A 21,117-nucleotide genomic window follows, 5' to 3' on the forward strand; every position below is an offset into this window, starting at 1 on the left:
TTTACTCCGTCTTAGAAAACTACAAGCTAAGAAATGTACAGAGAAGCTGGCTGGTGAGAACGCCATAGTTCAGACAGTGTCTTTAGGAAAGATCTTTAAAGGGGGAACTCCGCTGCTCAGCGTTTGGGACAAACCGTTCTGAACGCTGGCGCCGGGAGCTTGTGATGTCATAGCCCCACCCCCTCATTATGTCATGCTCCGCCCCTCAATGCAAGTCTATGGGAGGGGGCGTGACGGTCGTCACGCCCCCTCCCATAGACTTACATTGAGGGGGGTGGGTGTGACGTCATGAGGGGATGGGGCTATGACGTCACGAGCTCCTGGCGCCAGCGTTCGGTACAGTTTGTTCCAAACACTGAGCAGCGGAGTTACCCCTTAAAAGCCTGTGGTCAAGGCAGAAAATATGTTCAATACTTTCAAGTTCATGTCACAATATAAAGGATCATCAAGTATATTTATATATCTATATATATATAGGCAGACCAGGAGGATCCTCCCAGTTCTACATACTGTACAACTATACCTATATTCAGTGCAACATATGTCTGCCATGTACAACTCCAGTAAGTGTCATATTCTCAACTCCTCGCCTTGCCATTGAGCTGCCAGAGATAGGAACATTAAAAACCATTAGTGCAAGTTATGTTCTGCAGGAAATTGCAGAGAGAAAAATTAAATTTTACAAATACTCTGAGCTTTGGGTTCACAGATGTAGGGTGAGTACAACCTTGTGTGTCCTACACGTGTCAGCTGACCGTGTCCAGGCTACCTGGTGAATACTGTCCGGATCTAATCCTAGAGGTCATTGATCTCCGAGATAAAGCCTCCTGTGCACGCTGACATGTTTTCAAGTGCTGACTGGTGTGATCACATGATCTATAGGTGCACGGTACACAGTGTGGCTCTACCCTACTACAAGTAGAATCACTAGGCCCAACGTCCAGTGAGAAATATTTACTACCTTTACATACAGGCTATTAGGTGACCAAAAAGGTACTGTCCAAACCATGGCAATTTCACGTCAGTAAGTTCTACTTCTATTTTGTGCCCAATCTTCACAGCTGTGACATTTGAAACTTCACAATCCATCCCCATAGGAGCCCTCCCAAATTAAAGACAATATTATTCCATCTGTTACAAGATGATACAGCCTTCAACCGTATCTTAACCAGATACAGTCATCAGGTTGTAGACTTTGGAGGGGCTCGTTCGACCGATGAGGAGTTCATCTTTACAGCTAATTCTGCTCTCCACAAGGGACGAGCTACTATTTTGGCCCACTAATGGTACAGATTCATACAACACGCATATGGAACCATCCTCGCCAATGCGATACGATACTTCATAGGGATCAATCCACAAGGTGAGTTCACTTGGCAGAAGTTTAAACATTTCTTGGCTGCTCAGTCCAATCCGGTCTGCTGCTTGCCCGATCAAGGGATCCATTTTGTGGTTAATCCGAATACAGCGATAAGCTGAGCCTTTGGACGGCTTCTCTGGAAACCAGTGGTGTCTGTAGTGCTCTGTAATGAAACATTGTAACTTTGTTACTGAGCTCTACAAAACAAGTTACCTATATTTACACAATAACAGTCTGGTAGAGGGGGTGGAATACATAGTGATAAGCAACACACAAAAGACAAGACTCAGACCACATACAAGAAAGCCTTCCATCATCTTGAATACAGGAGAAGAGAGAAATAATGCCCCAAATGTGTACGGATCATACAGATCTGGCGTAACAATATGCAGTATGAGGGCAGCATTCTGAACCACCATGGTGGGTCGCCCACTACAGCCTTTACATAGCATTAGAAGACACTGAAGGAAAGGACAATAGTGTACAATTCTTCTCATCTTGTGACTAAAGCAGGGAGAAGGGTGTGCTCTGACCACAAAGACACTGTATGTATTGTCCCCTATCCAGAAAAGGGCTGGCACCGAGCCAACAGCACAACTCTATACAGGAGCCACATATGGAAGGATAGGATCTATACAGAGGACACATTTATTATCTTTACTGGGGTTTTATAGACATTTGCAGGAGTGACAAATGGGAGTACAGGATCTATACAGCGGCCACATATGGAAGGAAAGGATCTATACAGAGGACACATTATTTATTATCTTTACTGGGGTTTTATAGACATTGGCAGGAGTGACAAATGGGAGTACAGAATCTATACAGGAGCCACATATGGAAGGATAGGATCTATACAGAGGACACATTTATTATCTTTACTGGGGTTTTATAGACATTTGCAGGAGTGACAAATGGGAGTACAGGATCTATACAGCGGCCACATATGGAAGGAAAGGATCTATACAGAGGACACATTATTTATTATCTTTACTGGGGTTTTATAGACATTGGCAGGAGTGACAAATGGGAGTACAGAATCTATACAGGAGCCACATATGGAAGGATAGGATCTATACAGAGGACACATTTATTATCTTTACTGGGGTTTTATAGACATTTGCAGGAGTGACAAATGGGAGTACAGGATCTATACAGCGGCCACATATGGAAGGAAAGGATCTATACAGAGGACACATTATTTATTATCTTTACTGGGGTTTTATAGACATTGGCAGGAGTGACAAATGGGAGTACAGAATCTATACAGGAGCCACATATGGAAGGATAGGATCTATACAGAGGACACATTTATTATCTTTACTGGGGTTTTATAGACATTTGCAGGAGTGACAAATGGGAGTACAGGATCTATACAGCGGCCACATATGGAAGGATAGGATCTATACAGAGGACACATTATTTATTATCTTTACTGGGGTTTTATAGACATTGGCAGGAGTGACAAATGGGAGTACAGAATCTATACAGGAGCTACATATGGAAGGATAGGATCTATACAGAGGACACCATTTATTATCTTTACTGGGGTTTTCTAGACATTGGCAGGAGTGACAAATGGGAGTACAGAATCTATACAGCGGCCACATATGGAAGGAAAGGATCTATACAGAGGACACCATTTATTATCTTTACTGGGGTTTTATAGACATTGGCAGGAGTGACAAATGGGAGTACAGGATCTATACAGCGGCCACATATGGAAGGATAGGATCTATACAGAGGACACACCATTTATTATCTTTACTGGGGTTTTATAGACATTTGCAGGAGTTACAAATGGGAGTACAGAATCTATACAGCGGCCACATATGGAAGTTTAAGATCTATATAGGAGCTTTAAAAAATGTATACAGGGGCTGCAGGGGTCCCATATGGAAGTAAATGTTCTATACGGGGCTAAAGTAGTCACTATTAGAAGAATATGTTCTATACAGGAATCACTAAATCTATGGTCTATATAGAACTCAAATATAGAAGTATATCATCTATACAAAGAAACATACCGTAGGTGTATAAACTGTACAGGAGACTCAAACAAGTACATAAACTATATACAGTGCTCACAGGAGTCATATATAGAAGCATAACTACAGGAATCACATACAAGTATAGGCTCTATACATGAATTACATATATGAGCATAAACTTCACAGGAAATTACAAATTGAAGTATAGGATCTATACAGTATTCACATGTAGTATCATGTGATCTTTACAGAACTCACATATAGAAGTATATTATCTGTAGAGACATCACATATGGAAGTATATCTGTAGAGACATCACATATGGAAGTATATGATCTACAGAGAACTCACATATGGAACTATATTATCTATAGAGAACTCACATATGGAAGTATATTATCTACAGAGAACTCACATATGGAAGCATATTATCTATAGAGAACTCATATGGAAGGATATAATGTAAACAAATCACATATGTAGGTATACAATCTATACAGGAATCACACATGGAAGAATATATTCTATATAAAAGTCACATGAAAGTATATAATCTAAACAGGAATCACATATGATGTATATAATCTATAGAGAACTCACATATGGAAGTATATTATGTATAGAGAACTCACATATGGAAGTATATGATCTATAGATAACTCACATGGAAGTATATTATGTATAGAGAACTCACATATGGAAGTATATTATGTATAGAGAACTCACATATGGAAGTATATGATCTATAGAGAACTCACATATGGAAGTATATGATTTATAGAGAACTCACATATGGAAGTATATGATTTATAGAGAACTCACATATGGAACTATATTATCTATAGAGAACTCACATATGGAACTATATTATCTATAGAGAACTCACATATGGAAGTATATTATCTATAGAGAACTCACATATGGAAGTATATTATCTACAGAGAACTCACATATGGAAGTATATGATCTACAGAGAACTCACATATGGAAGTATATGATCTACAGAGAACTCACATATGGAAGTATATGATCCATAGAGAACTCACATATGGAAGTATATGATCCATAGAGAACTCACATATGGAAGTACATGATCTACAGAGAACTCACATATGGAAGTATATTATCTACAGAGAACTCACATATGGAAGTATAATGTAAACAAATCACATATGTAGGTATACAATCTATACAGGAATCACATATAGAAGTATATAACACATCACATATGTAGGTATACAATCTATACAGGAATCACATATAGAAGTATATAACAAATCACATATGTAGGTATACAATCTATACAGGAATCACATATAGAAGTATATAACAAATCACATATGTAGGTATACAATCTATACAGGAATCACATATAGAAGTATATAACAAACCACATATGTAGGCATACAATCTATACAGGAATCACATATAGAAGTATATAACAAACCACATATGTAGGTATACAATCTATACAGGAATCACATATAGAAGTATATATTCTATATAAGTCACATGACAGTATATAATCTATAGAGGAATCACATATAGGATTACTGTATAATCTATATAGGAATCACATATGGAAGTATATATATTCTATATAAAAGTCACATGACAGTATATAATCTATATAGGAATCACATATGGAAGTATATATTCTATATAAAAGTCACATGACAGTATATAATCTATATAGGAATCACATATGGGAGTATATATTCTATATAAAAGTCACATGACAGTATATAATCTATATAGGAATCACATATGGGAGTATATATTCTATATAAAAGTCACATGACAGTATATAATCTATATAAGAATCACATATGGGAGTATATATTCTATATACAAGTCACATGACAGTATATAATCTATATAGGAATCCCTTATACAGCACAGGGCTAGGAGCCATACAAGGAAGAGATGTGCCCAGACAAGCCTGTGGGCCCCAGCAGATGATCGGGCCAGGAGGACACGACAGCTGCTGGGAGGGAGGGGGCGCCACTACAGCACAGGCCAAACAAAGACCGAGCAGACCATCGCACTAGCAGACCATCGCACTAGCAGACCATCGCACTCCAGCCTTACCTGCTAGCAGCTCCTGCAGGGACAGGTTGAAGGTCTGCAGCTCCCGGTCGTTCATTAGTCCCTTGGTCCTCAAGAACTTGGAGAGGAATCCCACCGCCGCGATGATCTCAGGCTTCATGCTGACCCGGGGGTAGTGAGTATGCATGGAGGCTGTGGGGACAACTCAGAAACTTTCCTAGCGACTTGTGTCCGTCTTTGTAGCGTTTTAATTGTTTCTTTTTTTCAGTTTTGCGATTTTTTTTTTCTTTTTTTTTTTCTCGTTAGTATGATATGTTTTATTACAGATGTGAACAGACGGGTGTCATGGCCGGAGAGGGGGACGCTCTATCTATTTACAAGTGCTGCTGCGCTGTACATCCCCGGCGGAAGTAGCCTGCCCCCCGTCACATTACTTCCTAAAGCTCGAGTGAGCTCAGCAGCCTCCAGCACGCTCTTATATAGGCAGGAGGCGAGGATGTGACGACATGGGGCGGGGCTCTAGTGCTGATGATCTATAGTTTTCTGTGAGATTGTAGAGAGCTGTGAGATCCACCACCTCAGTGTAGCTGACCTAGCAGACGGTTGCTGATTGGCTGAGCAGCGGCACGCCTTCTCTCTCCTATTTGCCCAGCTGATCTTTCATCTCCCAGAAAACTACGGACAAAGCAGAAGGAGCTTAGGCAGAAGGAGGGTGCCGAAAACTTTACAGGACACAGAGCAGGAAAGAGGAGGGGGAGGGCACTGATCGCACATTCTCCTCTCTGCTAGTTCAGGTGGGAGGAGGGCAATGACTGGCTGTGCTCTGCTACATTAATGTACAGAAGAAAGTGCACTCTTTATGTAGCAGAGGTCTTTGTGCTTCAATATCTTAATGTAGCAGAGTTAAAGTGAGCTCTGTTATGTTAATGTAGCAGAGTTAAGTGAGCTCTGTTATGTTAATGTAGCAGAGGTAAGTGAGCTCTGTTTCGTTAATGTAGCAGAGGTGAGTGCGCTCTGTTACATCAATGTAGCAGAGGTGAGTGCGCTCTGTTACATCAATGTAGCAGAGGTTAGTGAGCTCTGTTACATTAATGTAGCAGAGGTAAGTGAGCTCTGTTACGTTAATGTAGCCGAGGTAAGTGAGTCCTGCTACGTTAATGTAGCCGAGGTAAGTGAGCTCTGCTACGTTAATGTAGCCGAGGTAAGTGAGCTCTGCTACGTTAATGTAGCCGAGGTAAGTGAGCTCTGCTACGTTAATGTAGCCGAGGTAAGTGAGCTCTGCTACGTTAATGTAGCCGAGGTAAGTGAGCTCTGCTACGTTAATGTAGCCGAGGTAAGTGAGCTCTGTTACGTTAATGTAGTTGAGGTAAGTGTGCACTGTTACATTAATGTAGCAGAGGTAAGTGTGCACTGCTACGCTAATGTAGCAGGGGTAAGTGTGCTCTGTTACATTCATTTAATGTGGTAGCGGGGTTTGATGAGGGCAGATGTTATTACCCTAGGGGCAGATGGCATTAACCCCTTGTATTTGTGACGCCAGGGCGGGGTTTAGCCTATAACCGCCCAAAGGTATACTGCTGGATCCTGGGCTAGGCACGGGGGCAATAAAGACTCCGGCGCCAAGTTATGGACAATGGAGGCTTTACTGAGGGTAGACAGTTGGTAAAGTCTATACAGTTCAGCCAGGGTCCAAGGAGGTGACCAGTGACGCATAGACCGTAAGGGCTTGCTGGGACTTATAGTAGGACTGGACAATTGAATGCAGACCACGCTGCCTTGACAGATGACAGGGACTGACTTGACTCATAAAGCTGTGACTTTAGCTTACTTGACTTGATGGTGGCCGCAGGACTGGACTTTGAGGCCTCCAACACTCTGGACACACACACTAGGCATGATTATGTTAATGAAGCGGAGGTGAGTGTGCTCTGTTACATTAATGTACCAGAGGTGAGTGTGCTCTGTTTTGTTAATGAAGCGGAGGTGAGTGTGCTCTGTTACATTAATGTACCAGAGGTGAGTGTGCTCTGTTACATTAATGTACCAGAGGTGAGTGTGCTCTGTTTTGTTAATGAAGCGGAGGTGAGTGTGCTCTGTTACATTAATGTAGCAGAAGCAATTGTTCTCTAATATGTTAATGTAGCAAAGATGCTACATTAACATATATGCCTACTGTCCTAGTAGTTCTGGCTAGTGTTTCCATTTATGCAGGGCAGGAGGGACCTGGAATTTCCACCATTTAAATCCGACCTACAGTTCACAATCGCAAGCGTTTGTTGTAGAGTAGACACTAGTGTGGCAGTGAAGAGCCCCCCCTCATTTACTAAGCCCAGGTTCACAAAACATCTTTGTTTCCATTTACAGTGTATGTTTTAGATGCTGCTGTATGCTATGCAGCATAATCCCTTTCCCATTGACTTACATTATAGAAAAAAATAACCATAACGGATGAATTTTTATATATATATTTTTTTGCTGTATACAATAACATGGTTGACTAAGTTTGTTATATAAAGTAGAATTAAAGGTCTGCAAGTGCTTCCCCTCCTCTCTCCATGTAAAGTTTTCGGCAGTGTCCTTTTGCTCTGTCTATAGCAGTGGTATCCAAACTGTGGCCCTCCAGATGTTGCAAAACTACAACTCCCAGCATGCCCGGACAGCCAACGGCTGTCCGGGCATGCTGGGAGTTGTAGTTTTGCAACATCTGGAGGGCCACAGTTTGGACACCACTGGTCTATAGTTTTCTGTGAGGTGGAAGATCAGCTGAGCAAATAGGAGAGAGAAGGCAGGCCGCTGCTCAGCCAATAAGCAACCAGCTACACTGAGATGGTGGATCTCCCAGTCTTGCAGAAAACTTTAGATGACTGGACCAATAGCAGCCTCACACCATGCAGAAGACACCGTGTTGCGGAAAGGACTGGGCCAGGGTGACGTCATCCCTCTGCAAACAACTGGGAGCGGAGGGGGAAAGTCCCTTAGTAAACAAGCCTGAGGGGGAGGAGGGAGCGTTCACGTATTGTGCTCTCTACATACAGCTGCTGTCTCCTACAGCTTCCTATACAAAGGCACAGAGAGGCTACGCAGCTACAAAGAAAGCAGCAAGATGTCGCCACTGCATATGACGCGAGTGTGTAAACCCCGCCCTCATCAGAATGCGACCCCAGACCAAAACAAGACAAAGTCACAGCCACACAACAAAGACGGTGGGGTCATAGGTCAGGCGCCCCTCCTCCACAGCTGACGCGCCTTTGTTTGCCAGCAGGAAGTGGCAGGGTTGCTGTCACCCTAGGTGAGGACTGGTATTCGGGTGATAATGGCGGTCACACAGCTGTCCAGGATGGCCTTGGTGTGCGGTATTTTTCAACATGGTCTGCACCGGGGCATATAGGGGGAGATTTATCAAAACCTGTCCAGAGGAAAAATTTGCTGAGTTGCCCATAGCAACCAATCAGATCGCTTCTTTCATCTCTGGAGAGACTGGAAGGATTTTCAGCAGGTAAAATTATTGCGAATAGAAGCTATGATTTTACATAGGGTGAACTGTACTGACCCACCTGTCGTCACCAGTAAACCCTCGCCCCCATTTTTATCTCAGTGACGTAGTGTATGTCGGAGTTGAATAACAAATCTGTCTATTTTTGCTTGATAAGGGGGAATGATTGTTGATGTGTACGTAGTAGGGGTGTCTGTGACCCCAGTTGAGGGGTGTGTTGAGGTATACTGCTTTCTCACATTAAAGTATGTAAAGACCGACAAAAACATCTGCAGACAAAAGTAGCAGTGGTCAAAAGTCAAAGCTTGACGTGAAGGCCAGGAGAACATGTCATCGAATTGTAACCAAAGAGCACATTTATACTGGTGTTATTAAAGGGGTTATCCAGATACAAACTTTAACTTTATCGCTCTCGCTTCCTCATAGCTTCCGGTATCAGGGTGCTCTGTCTGCAGCCAGTGATGGTGCTGTCTACCGAGCAGCAGATCGTAGCATCAGTAGCCAGGGGAACTAACCGTGCTGCTCGCCAAACAGAGACAGGACACCACTGCGGCCAGTGATTGGCTGAATGGCGCTGTAATGTCCGGCTTAGAGCACCCTGATACTGGAGGCTACCAGGGAGCAAGAAAGTTGACAACGTTTTCGGGAACCTTATGGGGACATTAGTAAAAAAAATATATATATCACCGGCCAACCTACACTTGCTAAGCTTCCCACACATTGCACTGGGGCAATTGGCTGTCCAGGCATGCTGGGAGTTGTAGTTTTGCAACATCTGGAGGTCCACAGTTTGGAGACCACTGCACTAGGGCTTCACAAGTATAATCCAGGTATTCAAAAAGAACTGTGTTACAGTAAAACTTATCCCCTGTCAGATCGCGCGGGGGGGGGAATGTTCTGACAGCTGGGATCCCCCGCAATCTCATCTGACACATCACCTATTCTTCAGATATGGCATAAGTTTAACTGCACCTCAATACTCCTTTCAGCATTTAGGGTGCTTCATATCTATAAAAAAAAAAAAAAGCTTTTATAAGGTGTCAAGGAGACGCAGGGCTCAAGGTCAGCTATGTTCATTTCCGCCATTCCTGCTCTTCCGCTTGATTCACATACAGGGCTCTCTTGCCTGTGTAGTTGTCCCACACATGCGCCACTAATAAAGGCAGAGCTGTCACTAGATATTACTACACATGCGCCACTAATAAAGGCAGAGCTGTCACTAGATATTACTACACATGCGCCACTAATAAAGGCAGAGCTGTCACTAGATATTACTACACATGTGCCACTAATAAAGGCAGAGCTATCACTAGATATTACTACACATCCGCCACTAATAAAGGCAGAGCTGTCGCTAGCTATTACTACACATCCGCCACTAATAAAGGCAGAGCTGTCACTAGATATTACTACACATGCGCCACTAATAAAGGCAGAGCTGTCACTAGATATTACTACACATGCGCCACTAATAAAGGCAGAGCTATCACTAGATATTACTACACATGCACCACTGATAAAGGCAGAGCTATCACTAGATATTACTACACATGCGCCACTAATAAAGGCAGAGCTATCACTAGATATTACTACACATGCGCCACTAATAAAGGCAGAGGTATCACTAGCTATTACTACACATGCGCCACTGATAAAGGCAGAGCTATCACTAGCTATTACTACACATGCGCCACTAATAAAGGCAGAGCTGTCACTAGATATTACTACACATGCGCCACTAATAAAGGCAGAGCTGTCACTAGATATTACTACACATGCGCCACTAATAAAGGCAGAGCTGTCACTAGATATTACTACACATGCGCCACTAATAAAGGCAGAGCTGTCACTAGATATTACTACACATGCGCCACTAATAAAGGCAGAGCTGTCACTAGCTATCACTACACATGCGCCACTAATAAAGTCAGAGCTATCACTAGATATTACTACACATGCGCCACTAATAAAGGCAGAGATGTCGCTAGCTATTACTACACATGCGCCACTGATAAAGGCAGAGCTGTCACTAGATATTACTACACATGCGCCACTAATAAAGGCAGAGATGTCGCTAGCTATTACTACACATGCGCCACTGATAAAGGCAGAGCTGTCACTAGATATTACTACACATGCGCCACTAATAAAGGCAGAGATGTCGCTAGCTATTACTACACATGCGCCACTAATAAAGGCAGAGCTGTCACTAGATATTACTACACATGCGCCACTAATAAAGGCAGAGCTATCACTAGATATTACTACACATGCGCCACTAATAAAGGCAGAGCTGTCACTAGATATTACTACACATGCGCCACTAATAAAGGCAGAGCTGTCACTAGATATTACTACACATGCGCCACTAATAAAGGCAGAGCTGTCACTAGATATTACTACACATGCGCCACTAATAAAGGCAGAGCTGTCGCTAGCTATCACTACACATGCGCCACTAATAAAGGCAGAGCTATCACTAGATATTACTACACATGCGCCACTAATAAAGGCAGAGCTGTCACTAGATATTACTACACATGCGCCACTAATAAAGGCAGAGCTGTCACTAGATATTACTACACATGCGCCACTAATAAAGGCAGAGATGTCGCTAGCTATTACTACACATGCGCCACTGATAAAGGCAGAGCTGTCACTAGATATTACTACACATGCGCCACTAATAAAGGCAGAGATGTCGCTAGCTATTACTACACATGCGCCACTAATAAAGGCAGAGCTGTCACTAGATATTACTACACATGCGCCACTAATAAAGGCAGAGCTATCACTAGATATTACTACACATGCGCCACTAATAAAGGCAGAGCTGTCACTAGATATTACTACACATGCGCCACTAATAAAGGCAGAGCTGTCACTAGATATTACTACACATGCGCCACTAATAAAGGCAGAGCTGTCACTAGATATTACTACACATGCGCCACTAATAAAGGCAGAGCTGCCACTAGATATTACTACACATGCGCCACTAATAAAGGCAGAGCTGTCACTAGATATTACTACACATGCGCCACTAATAAAGGCAGAGCTGTCACTAGATATTACTACACATGCGCCACTAATAAAGGCAGAGCTGTCACTAGATATTACTACACATGCGCCACTAATAAAGGCAGAGCTGTCACTAGCTATTACTATACATGCGCCACTAGTAAAGACAGAGTTGTCACTAGCTATCACTACACATGCGCCACTAATAAAGGCAGAGCTATCACTAGATATTAGTACACATGCGCCACTAATAAAGGCAGAGCTGTCACTAGATATTACTACACATGCGCCACTAATAAAGGCAGAGCTGTCACTAGATATTACTACACATGCGCCACTAATAAAGGCAGAGATGTCGCTAGCTATTACTACACATGCGCCACTGATAAAGGCAGAGCTGTCACTATTACTACACATGCGCCACTAATAAAGGCAGAGCTGTCGCTAGCTATTACTACACATGCGCCACTAATAAAGGCAGAGATGTCGCTAGCTATTACTACACATGCGCCACTGATAAAGGCAGAGCTGTCACTATCTATTACTACACATGCGCCACTAATAAAGGCAGAGCTGTCGCTAGCTATTACTACACATCCGCCACTAATAAAGGCAGAACTGTCGCTAGCTATTACTACACATGCGCCACTGATATAGGCAGAGCTGTCGCTAGCTATTACTACACATGCGCCACTAATAAAGGCAGAGCTGTCGCTAGCTATTACTACACATGCGCCACTGATAAAGGCAGAGCTGTCACTATCTATTACTACACATGCGCCACTAATAAAGGCAGAGCTGTCGCTAGCTATTACTACACATCCGCCACTAATAAAGGCAGAGCTGTCGCTAGCTATTACTACACATGCACCACTGATATAGGCAGAGCTGTCGCTAGCTATTACTACACATGCGCCACTAATAAAGGCAGAGCTGTCGCTAGCTATTACTACACATGCACCACTGATAAAGGCAGAGCTGTCGCTAGCTATTACTACACATGCGCCACTGATATAGGCAGAGCTGTCGCTAGCTATTACTACACATGCGCCACTAATAAAGGCAGATCTGTCGCTAGCTATTACTACACATCCGCCACTAATAAAGGCAGAGCTGTCGCTAGCTATTACTACACATGCGCCACTGATAAAGGCAGAGCTGTCGCTAGCTATTACTACACATGCGCCACTAATAAAGGCAGAGCTGTCGCTAGCTATTACTACACATGCGCCACTAATAAAGGCAGAGCTGTCGCTAGCTATTACTACACATGCGCCACTAATAAAGGCAGAGCTGTCGCTAGCTATTACTACACATGCGCCACTAATAAAGGCAGAGCTGTCGCTAGCTATTACTACACATGCGCCACTAATAAAGGCAGAGCTGTCGCTAGCTATTACTACACATGCGCCACTAATAAAGGCAGAGCTGTCGCTAGCTATTACTACACATCCGCCACTAATAAAGGCAGAGCTGTCGCTAGCTATTACTACACATCCGCCACTAATAAAGGCAGAGCTGTCGCTAGCTATTACTACACATGCGCCACTAATAAAGGCAGAGCTGTCGCTAGCTATTACTACACATGCGCCACTAATAAAGGCAGAGCTGTCGCTAGATATTACTACACATGCGCCACTAATAAAGGCAGAGCTGTCGCTAGATATTACTACACATGCGCCACTAATAAAGGCAGAGCTGTCGCTAGCTATTACTACACATGTGCCACTAATAAAGGCAGAGCTGTCGCTAGCTATTACTACACATGCGCCACTAATAAAGGCAGAGCTGTCGCTAGCTATTACTACACATCCGCCACTAATAAAGGCAGAGCTGTCGCTAGCTATTACTACACATGCGCCACTAATAAAGGCAGAGCTGTCGCTAGCTATTACTACACATGCGCCACTAATAAAGGCAGAGCTGTCGCTAGCTATTACTACACATGCGCCACTAATAAAGGCAGAGCTGTCGCTAGCTATTACTACACATGCGCCACTAATAAAGGCAGAGCTGTCGCTAGCTATTACTACACATGCGCCACTAATAAAGGCAGAGCTGTCGCTAGCTATTACTACACATGCGCCACTAATAAAGGCAGAGCTGTCGCTAGCTATTACTACACATCCGCCACTAATAAAGGCAGAGCTGTTGCTAGCTATTACTACACATGCGCCACTAATAAAGGCAGAGCTGTCGCTAGCTATTACTACACATGCGCCACTAATAAAGGCAGAGCTGTCGCTAGCTATTACTACACATGCGCCACTAATAAAGGCAGAGCTGTCGCTAGCTATTACTACACATGCGCCACTGATAAAGGCAGAGCTGTCACTATCTATTACTACACATCCGCCACTAATAAAGGCAGAGCTGTCGCTAGCTATTACTACACATGCACCACTGATATAGGCAGAGCTGTCGCTAGCTATTACTACACATGCGCCACTAATAAAGGCAGAGCTGTCGCTAGCTATTACTACACATGCACCACTGATAAAGGCAGAGCTGTCGCTAGCTATTACTACACATGCGCCACTGATATAGGCAGAGCTGTCGCTAGCTATTACTACACATGCGCCACTAATAAAGGCAGATCTGTCGCTAGCTATTACTACACATCCGCCACTAATAAAGGCAGAGCTGTCGCTAGCTATTACTACACATGCGCCACTGATAAAGGCAGAGCTGTCGCTAGCTATTACTACACATGCGCCACTAATAAAGGCAGAGCTGTCGCTAGCTATTACTACACATGCGCCACTAATAAAGGCAGAGCTGTCGCTAGCTATTACTACACATGCGCCACTAATAAAGGCAGAGCTGTCGCTAGCTATTACTACACATGCGCCACTAATAAAGGCAGAGCTGTCGCTAGCTATTACTACACATGCGCCACTAATAAAGGCAGAGCTGTCGCTAGCTATTACTACACATGCGCCACTAATAAAGGCAGAGCTGTCGCTAGCTATTACTACACATGCGCCACTAATAAAGGCAGAGCTGTCGCTAGCTATTACTACACATCCGCCACTAATAAAGGCAGAGCTGTCGCTAGCTATTACTACACATGCGCCACTAATAAAGGCAGAGCTGTCGCTAGCTATTACTACACATGCGCCACTAATAAAGGCAGAGCTGTCGCTAGCTATTACTACACATGCGCCACTAATAAAGGCAGAGCTGTCGCTAGATATTACTACACATGCGCCACTAATAAAGGCAGAGCTGTCGCTAGCTATTACTACACATGTGCCACTAATAAAGGCAGAGCTGTCGCTAGCTATTACTACACATGCGCCACTAATAAAGGCAGAGCTGTCGCTAGCTATTACTACACATCCGCCACTAATAAAGGCAGAGCTGTCGCTAGCTATTACTACACATCCGCCACTAATAAAGGCAGAGCTGTCGCTAGCTATTACTACACATGCGCCACTAATAAAGGCAGAGCTGTCGCTAGCTATTACTACACATGCGCCACTAATAAAGGCAGAGCTGTCGCTAGCTATTACTACACATGCGCCACTAATAAAGGCAGAGCTGTCGCTAGCTATTACTACACATGCGCCACTAATAAAGGCAGAGCTGTCGCTAGCTATTACTACACATGCGCCACTAATAAAGGCAGAGCTGTCGCTAGCTATTACTACACATGCGCCACTAATAAAGGCAGAGCTGTCGCTAGCTATTACTACACATGCGCAGTTACAGAGGTTCTAAATCGCCTGCAGACTCACAGCTCATACAAAGTAATACACATTGATGGCAGCTAGCAGGTCTGATAAATCTGAGCCCAAAAGCCAAGGGCCTGTGAGGATGAATTTACACACATTTATTTTTTCAATGTCTATGCCTAAGTACTTACTTTAGAGATGGGGGGTTCTTGTATACTTCAGGTGCCCAAAAAGAAAGCTTCCCCAAAGTCTCAGAAAACAAATACCTGTTTTAATTATCAGGCCTGTACCCTTTCAAAAACAAAGGCTAGAACAGGCCATGTTTGTGGATAACATTCATAAACTGGTCAAGGAGGAAATCCAGGCCTTGCTCGCCTCCTGGTCCCCTCTAATACCCATAGGGGGAGATTTATCAAAACCTATGCAAAGGAAAAGTTGCCCAGTTGCCCATAGCAACCAATCAGAATGCTTCTTTCATTTTGCAGAGGCCTTGTTAAAAATAAAAGAAGCGATCTGATTGGTTGCTATGGGCAATTGGGAAACTTTCCCTCTAGACAGGTTTTGATAAATGTCCCCCTTAGAGCCTACTGTTGCTCCAAGTGTATCCAATTTTTTTTTATATTTTACTACCCTCCAAGAAATGTAAAAAATATTTTTTTTTTTAAATGTCATCCTCTGAGCCAGACGGGGAATCCGGTCAGATCTCAGACACTTGTTGCTTCTATTATCACATGGATTATAAGATTATAGAGATAATAAAACTACTACTTTTACTCAGAGGATAATGATGTTCTGGTTAAAATGTTCAAATTCACAGAGGATAAAGAAGAAAAAGAAAAATATATGTGACAAAATATTTGACCAGTTGAAATCTCTAAAAAAAAAAAAGGTTATGTTTCCCATTAAAATGAACCAATTTCTACACCAATGAAAGGAACCTGAAATGAAAGAAACCCAACTGATGGCACACTGGTTGGCAAACACTACTTTATAGCAGTGTTTCCCCAGCAGGGTTACTCCAGCTGTTGCAAAACTACAACTCCCAGCATGCCCGGACAGCCAAAGGCTGTCCGGGCATGCTGGGAGTTGTAGTTTTGCAACAGCTGGAGGCACCCTGGTAGGAAAACACTGCTCTATAGGGTTGAACAGTGAAGAGGATGCTGTTGCAGTTGAACCAAGGTAGTGAGTAATTTAGAAAAAAAAATGACGACGTAGGGGCGACCTAATATCTATGTATAGATATATCAGGGGACAGTACAGAGATCTCTCCCATGATCTATTTATACCCAGGACTGTATCTATAACAAGGGGGCATGATCTATATCGAGAGGAAAGAAGGTTTCTACACCAGCACAGACGGGGGTTCTTTACTGTAAGAGCAGTGAGACTGTGGAATTCTCTCCCGAATGAGGTCATGGTGAACTCTGTAAATGAATTCAAAAGGGGTCTAGATGCATTTTTGGAAAGTAACTTTACAGGGTATGGATACTAGATCTATAGGGACAGAACATGGATCCTGGGATTTATTCTGATCCCAGATTTCAAGTTGGGAAGGAATCCCCCCGCCATGTATGGGGAAATTGGCATCAGCATTCTAGGGGATTTTTGCCTTCCTCTGGATCAACTCATTAAGGACACAATATTGATATAGGTTGAACTTGATGGACTCCAGCCTGCAGGTAGTTTTTGTTAACTGTTAAAGTTCCTACACAATCATCATATTCCAGCACTGCTTTGTACAGTAATAAAAGGGCTGCCATAGTGGTGCATGAGGCTACAGATGTGCTTCCAATTTGATACTGAAGACAGTTTAGAGAGCTATTTACCCCTTAAAGGGGTACTCCGCCCCTGGGATCTTATCCCCTATCCCAAGGACAGGGGATAAGATGTTAGATCGCCGCGGTCCAGCTGCTGGGGACCCTGGGGATCGTCGCTGCGGCACCCAGCCATCATTACTGCACAGAGAGAGTTCGCTCTGTGCGTAATGACGGGCGATACAGGGGCCGGAGCAGCGTGACGTCATGGCTCCGCCCCTCATGACATCACGGCCCGTCCCCTTAATGCAAGTCTATGGCAGGGGATGTGACGACCGCCACTCCCCCTTCCCATAGACTTGTATTGACGGGGGCGGGCCGTGACATCACGAGGGGCGGAGCCGTGACGTAACAATGCTCCTGCCCCTGTATTGCCCGTCATTACGTGCAGAGCGATCTCGCTCTGCGCAGTAATGATAGCGGGGTGCTGCAGCAGCGATCCCCAGGGTCCCCAGCAGCGGGACCGTGGCGATCTGACATCTTATCCCCTATCCTTTGGATAGGGGATAAGATGTCTAGGGGCGGAGTACCGCTTTAAGGGTACTTGTACGTACTACTCAGAACAATTCTTAAGGACATTGGAAGAGGCCTGGATTTTGAAAATACTGTGTTACTCATTTGAAGGGTACATTCACACATACCTTGCCTGCTGCAGATTTAATGCACAACAATCCACAGATCATCTCTAGAACTAAAGGGCGCTCCTTAAAATAAATAATAATAAAAATGACTTGGAATCAGCTTGTTTCTGTGTATGAAATCCACAGTAAGGTACATGTGAACATGCTTTCTAAAAAATGTTGTTCCCAAAAATTCCTACTAGCAATAGGAACAAACTGTCATATTTAAATGTACTATATACATCAATACAATAAATGAATAAAATGTCACAACCAGTGCAATAAACATGTTATGTAAACACGTTGTCATATAAATAAAAAAACATTTGAATTCTTTTTATTTTTCCATTATTATACAAAAAAAAGCTATAAAAGCTTATCATATATATATATATATATATATATATATATATAATATATATATATATATATATATATATATATATACACACATATATATATATATATATCTATATACATATGTGTGTTCCCCAATATCTATATATATATATATATATATTTTTTTTTTTAATAATTATTATTTTTAAAGTATTTATAAGTGTGGTATTGTATATTTTTAAAATACACCAAACATAGTCACTAGTAAACTACACTGGGTCTATAAAAGGGAATAGGCCTGTTGTACCTTTAGGATTATACCTTTTTTTATGGTACCCCAAGCTATACCACAAATGTGCTCTACTTTTCTCATGTAAGCTTCTATAACTCATACTGTAAAAACAAGCTACATCAGTCTTTCATTCATATGCTTCGTATGGCACCAGCTTTATGGCTCTCTGAATGCCGCAGGATAATCTTTCATGTGTATATGGAAGATGTAGGAAAGAAAGAATTGACTTGATGGATCAATCCTTTGTTTTCCTGGAGTTTATTGCTGCCAGAAATGTTTGGGAGCAGCTTACACCTGGCAGTTAACACATATACTCAGCAGATCTGTTCATACATGTTTAGGATTCGGGTAAGATAGTTGAAGGGTGGCTGTAGTCTGTATGACACATCTCCGATGGGTAGAACCACATTTGATCACTGATAAGGAACCATACATCCTACAGGCACATTTGGTCAAGGATGTCTTTTCAGAAATAATAGGAGATAATAAAAATTTGGTTGTCCTGGCAGCCAGAGTGCTTGCCTGAGCCCGTCACTGTTGGGACTCTTCTATTGATAGAACTTGTCTGTGGCAGGTTCTATCAATAGAACACATCATTTATGGACGAATGCCATACATAGGTACTGCATTGATCTGTACGAGTTATATAAATTTACCCCTTCCATATTAAAAGTTCAAATCACCAACCTTAGGGGTTTGGTACACCAATTGCGGTCATGACCGGTATTAACCCCTTAGACGTAGCGATCAAAGTTGATCACTGCATCTAAAGTGAAAGTAAAACGGTTCCCGGCAGCTCAGTCGGGCTGTTCGGAACCACCGCGGTGAAATCGCGGCGTCCAAACCAGCTCAGAGGATGGGGAGAGGGTCCCTACCTGCCTTCTCGCGGTCCGATCTGTGATCTGCTTCTCCATGCTTCTCAGCAGGCTGGAGCAGAAGAGCGCCGATAACATTGATCAATGCTATGCTGTGGCATAGCATTGAACAGTGCATGTCATCAGAAGATTGCCTGTAATAGTCCCCAATGGGGAATAAAGAATGGTATAAAAAATAAAGTTAATAAATCTGATTTAACCCCTAATAAAAGTTTGATTCACCCCCTTGTGGTAAATGTCCAAACTATAAAAATATTATGTTATTTTGACAGCGTGGTCAATGGTGTATACATAAAAAAAAATTCCAAAGTCCAAAATTGCGTATTTTTGGGCATTTTGTATACCCTAAAAAAATGTATAAAAGCCACAAAAAAGTCCCATCAAAACCAAAATGGTACCGATAAAAACTTCAGACCATGGTGCAAAAAATTAGCCCTCATACATCCCTGTATACTGAAAAATAAAATGACAATTTTAAACATACTAATTTTGCTGCATGTAGTTATAATAAAATAAAACCTACATAAATTGGGTATCCTTGTAACCGTATGGACCTACAGAATAAATATAAGGTGTCATTTTTACCAAAAAGTGCACTGCGTAGAAATGGAAGCCGCTAAAAATCACAAAACTGCGTTTTTGTTTTCAATTTAGGCCCACCAATTTTTGTTTTCCCCTTAGATTTTGTGGTTAAATGACTGATATAATTACAAAGTAAAATTGGAAACACATAAAACAAGCACTCATATAGGTCTATCGATGGAAAACTGAAAGCGTTATGATTTTTAGAAGATGAGGAGGAAAAAACGAAAGTGCAAAAACGGAAAAACACTGAGTCCTGAAAGGGTTAAACCATGTCCACTGTTAATGAGGCCACACCTATTGTGGCACCGAAGTGTCTAAGCAAGTTGCACAAATTGTCCCAGGTTTGGTTTGATCTCCTCCAGTGTTCTCTTCTTGAAATGAAACGTCCATGGGGAGCTAAGACTGCATTCCCACCTCGTTTTCAGCCTACGGTTGCTAGATCTGGCTGGGGGAGGGGAAAACCGGGCGCTCCCGTACCCCAGCCAGACCCGCGCTGAAATCCATTTACTTTAATAAGCCGACCGGAGTCAAATGGTGACTCCGGTCTGCTCATTTTTGGCCCATACCCCAGCTTTTCCGGCGCTGAAATCCATTTACTTTAATGAGCCAACCAGAGTCAAACGGTGACTCCGATCGGCTCATTTTTGGCCCGTACCCCAGCCGGACCGGCGCTGAAATCCATTTACTTTAATGAGCCGACCAGAGTCAAACGGTGACTCTGATTGGCTCATTTATCCGATTTTGTGACCGGACCTAAAACCATAGTATACTACGGTTTTATGTCCGGTCAGGAAACCACATATGGGTCAAAAATGAGCCCTCAGAGTCACCGTTTGACTCTGGTTGGCTCATTAAAGTAAATGGATTTCAGTGCCTGTCCTGCTGGGGTACAGGAGCGCTCGGTTTTCCAATCCTCCAGCCGGATCCGGCAACCATAGGCTGAAAACGAGGTGTGAATGCAGCCTTAGAGAGCGAGAAGAAGAACCTTTGTGTAACAAAGA

At 42.8% G+C, this 21,117-nt stretch overlaps 1 protein-coding gene across 1 annotated transcript; it reads right to left on the bottom strand.

Annotated features, from left to right (window-relative positions):
* Positions 1 to 294: 294 nt before the first annotated feature.
* BTG1 (BTG anti-proliferation factor 1) lies at positions 295 to 5,847 on the bottom strand. Its single transcript, XM_056574355.1, has 2 exons — positions 5,443 to 5,847; positions 295 to 1,523 (listed from the first exon to the last, which is right to left on the bottom strand). Exons 1-2 carry the CDS (start codon positions 5,585 to 5,587, stop codon positions 1,165 to 1,167), a joined length of 504 nt encoding a protein of 167 aa, XP_056430330.1. The 5' UTR covers positions 5,588 to 5,847; the 3' UTR covers positions 295 to 1,164.
* Between the last annotated feature and the right edge of the window lie 15,270 nt (positions 5,848 to 21,117).

This window comes from Hyla sarda, chromosome 4, assembly GCF_029499605.1.
Source record: "Hyla sarda isolate aHylSar1 chromosome 4, aHylSar1.hap1, whole genome shotgun sequence".
NCBI lineage: Eukaryota > Metazoa > Chordata > Amphibia > Anura > Hylidae > Hyla > Hyla sarda.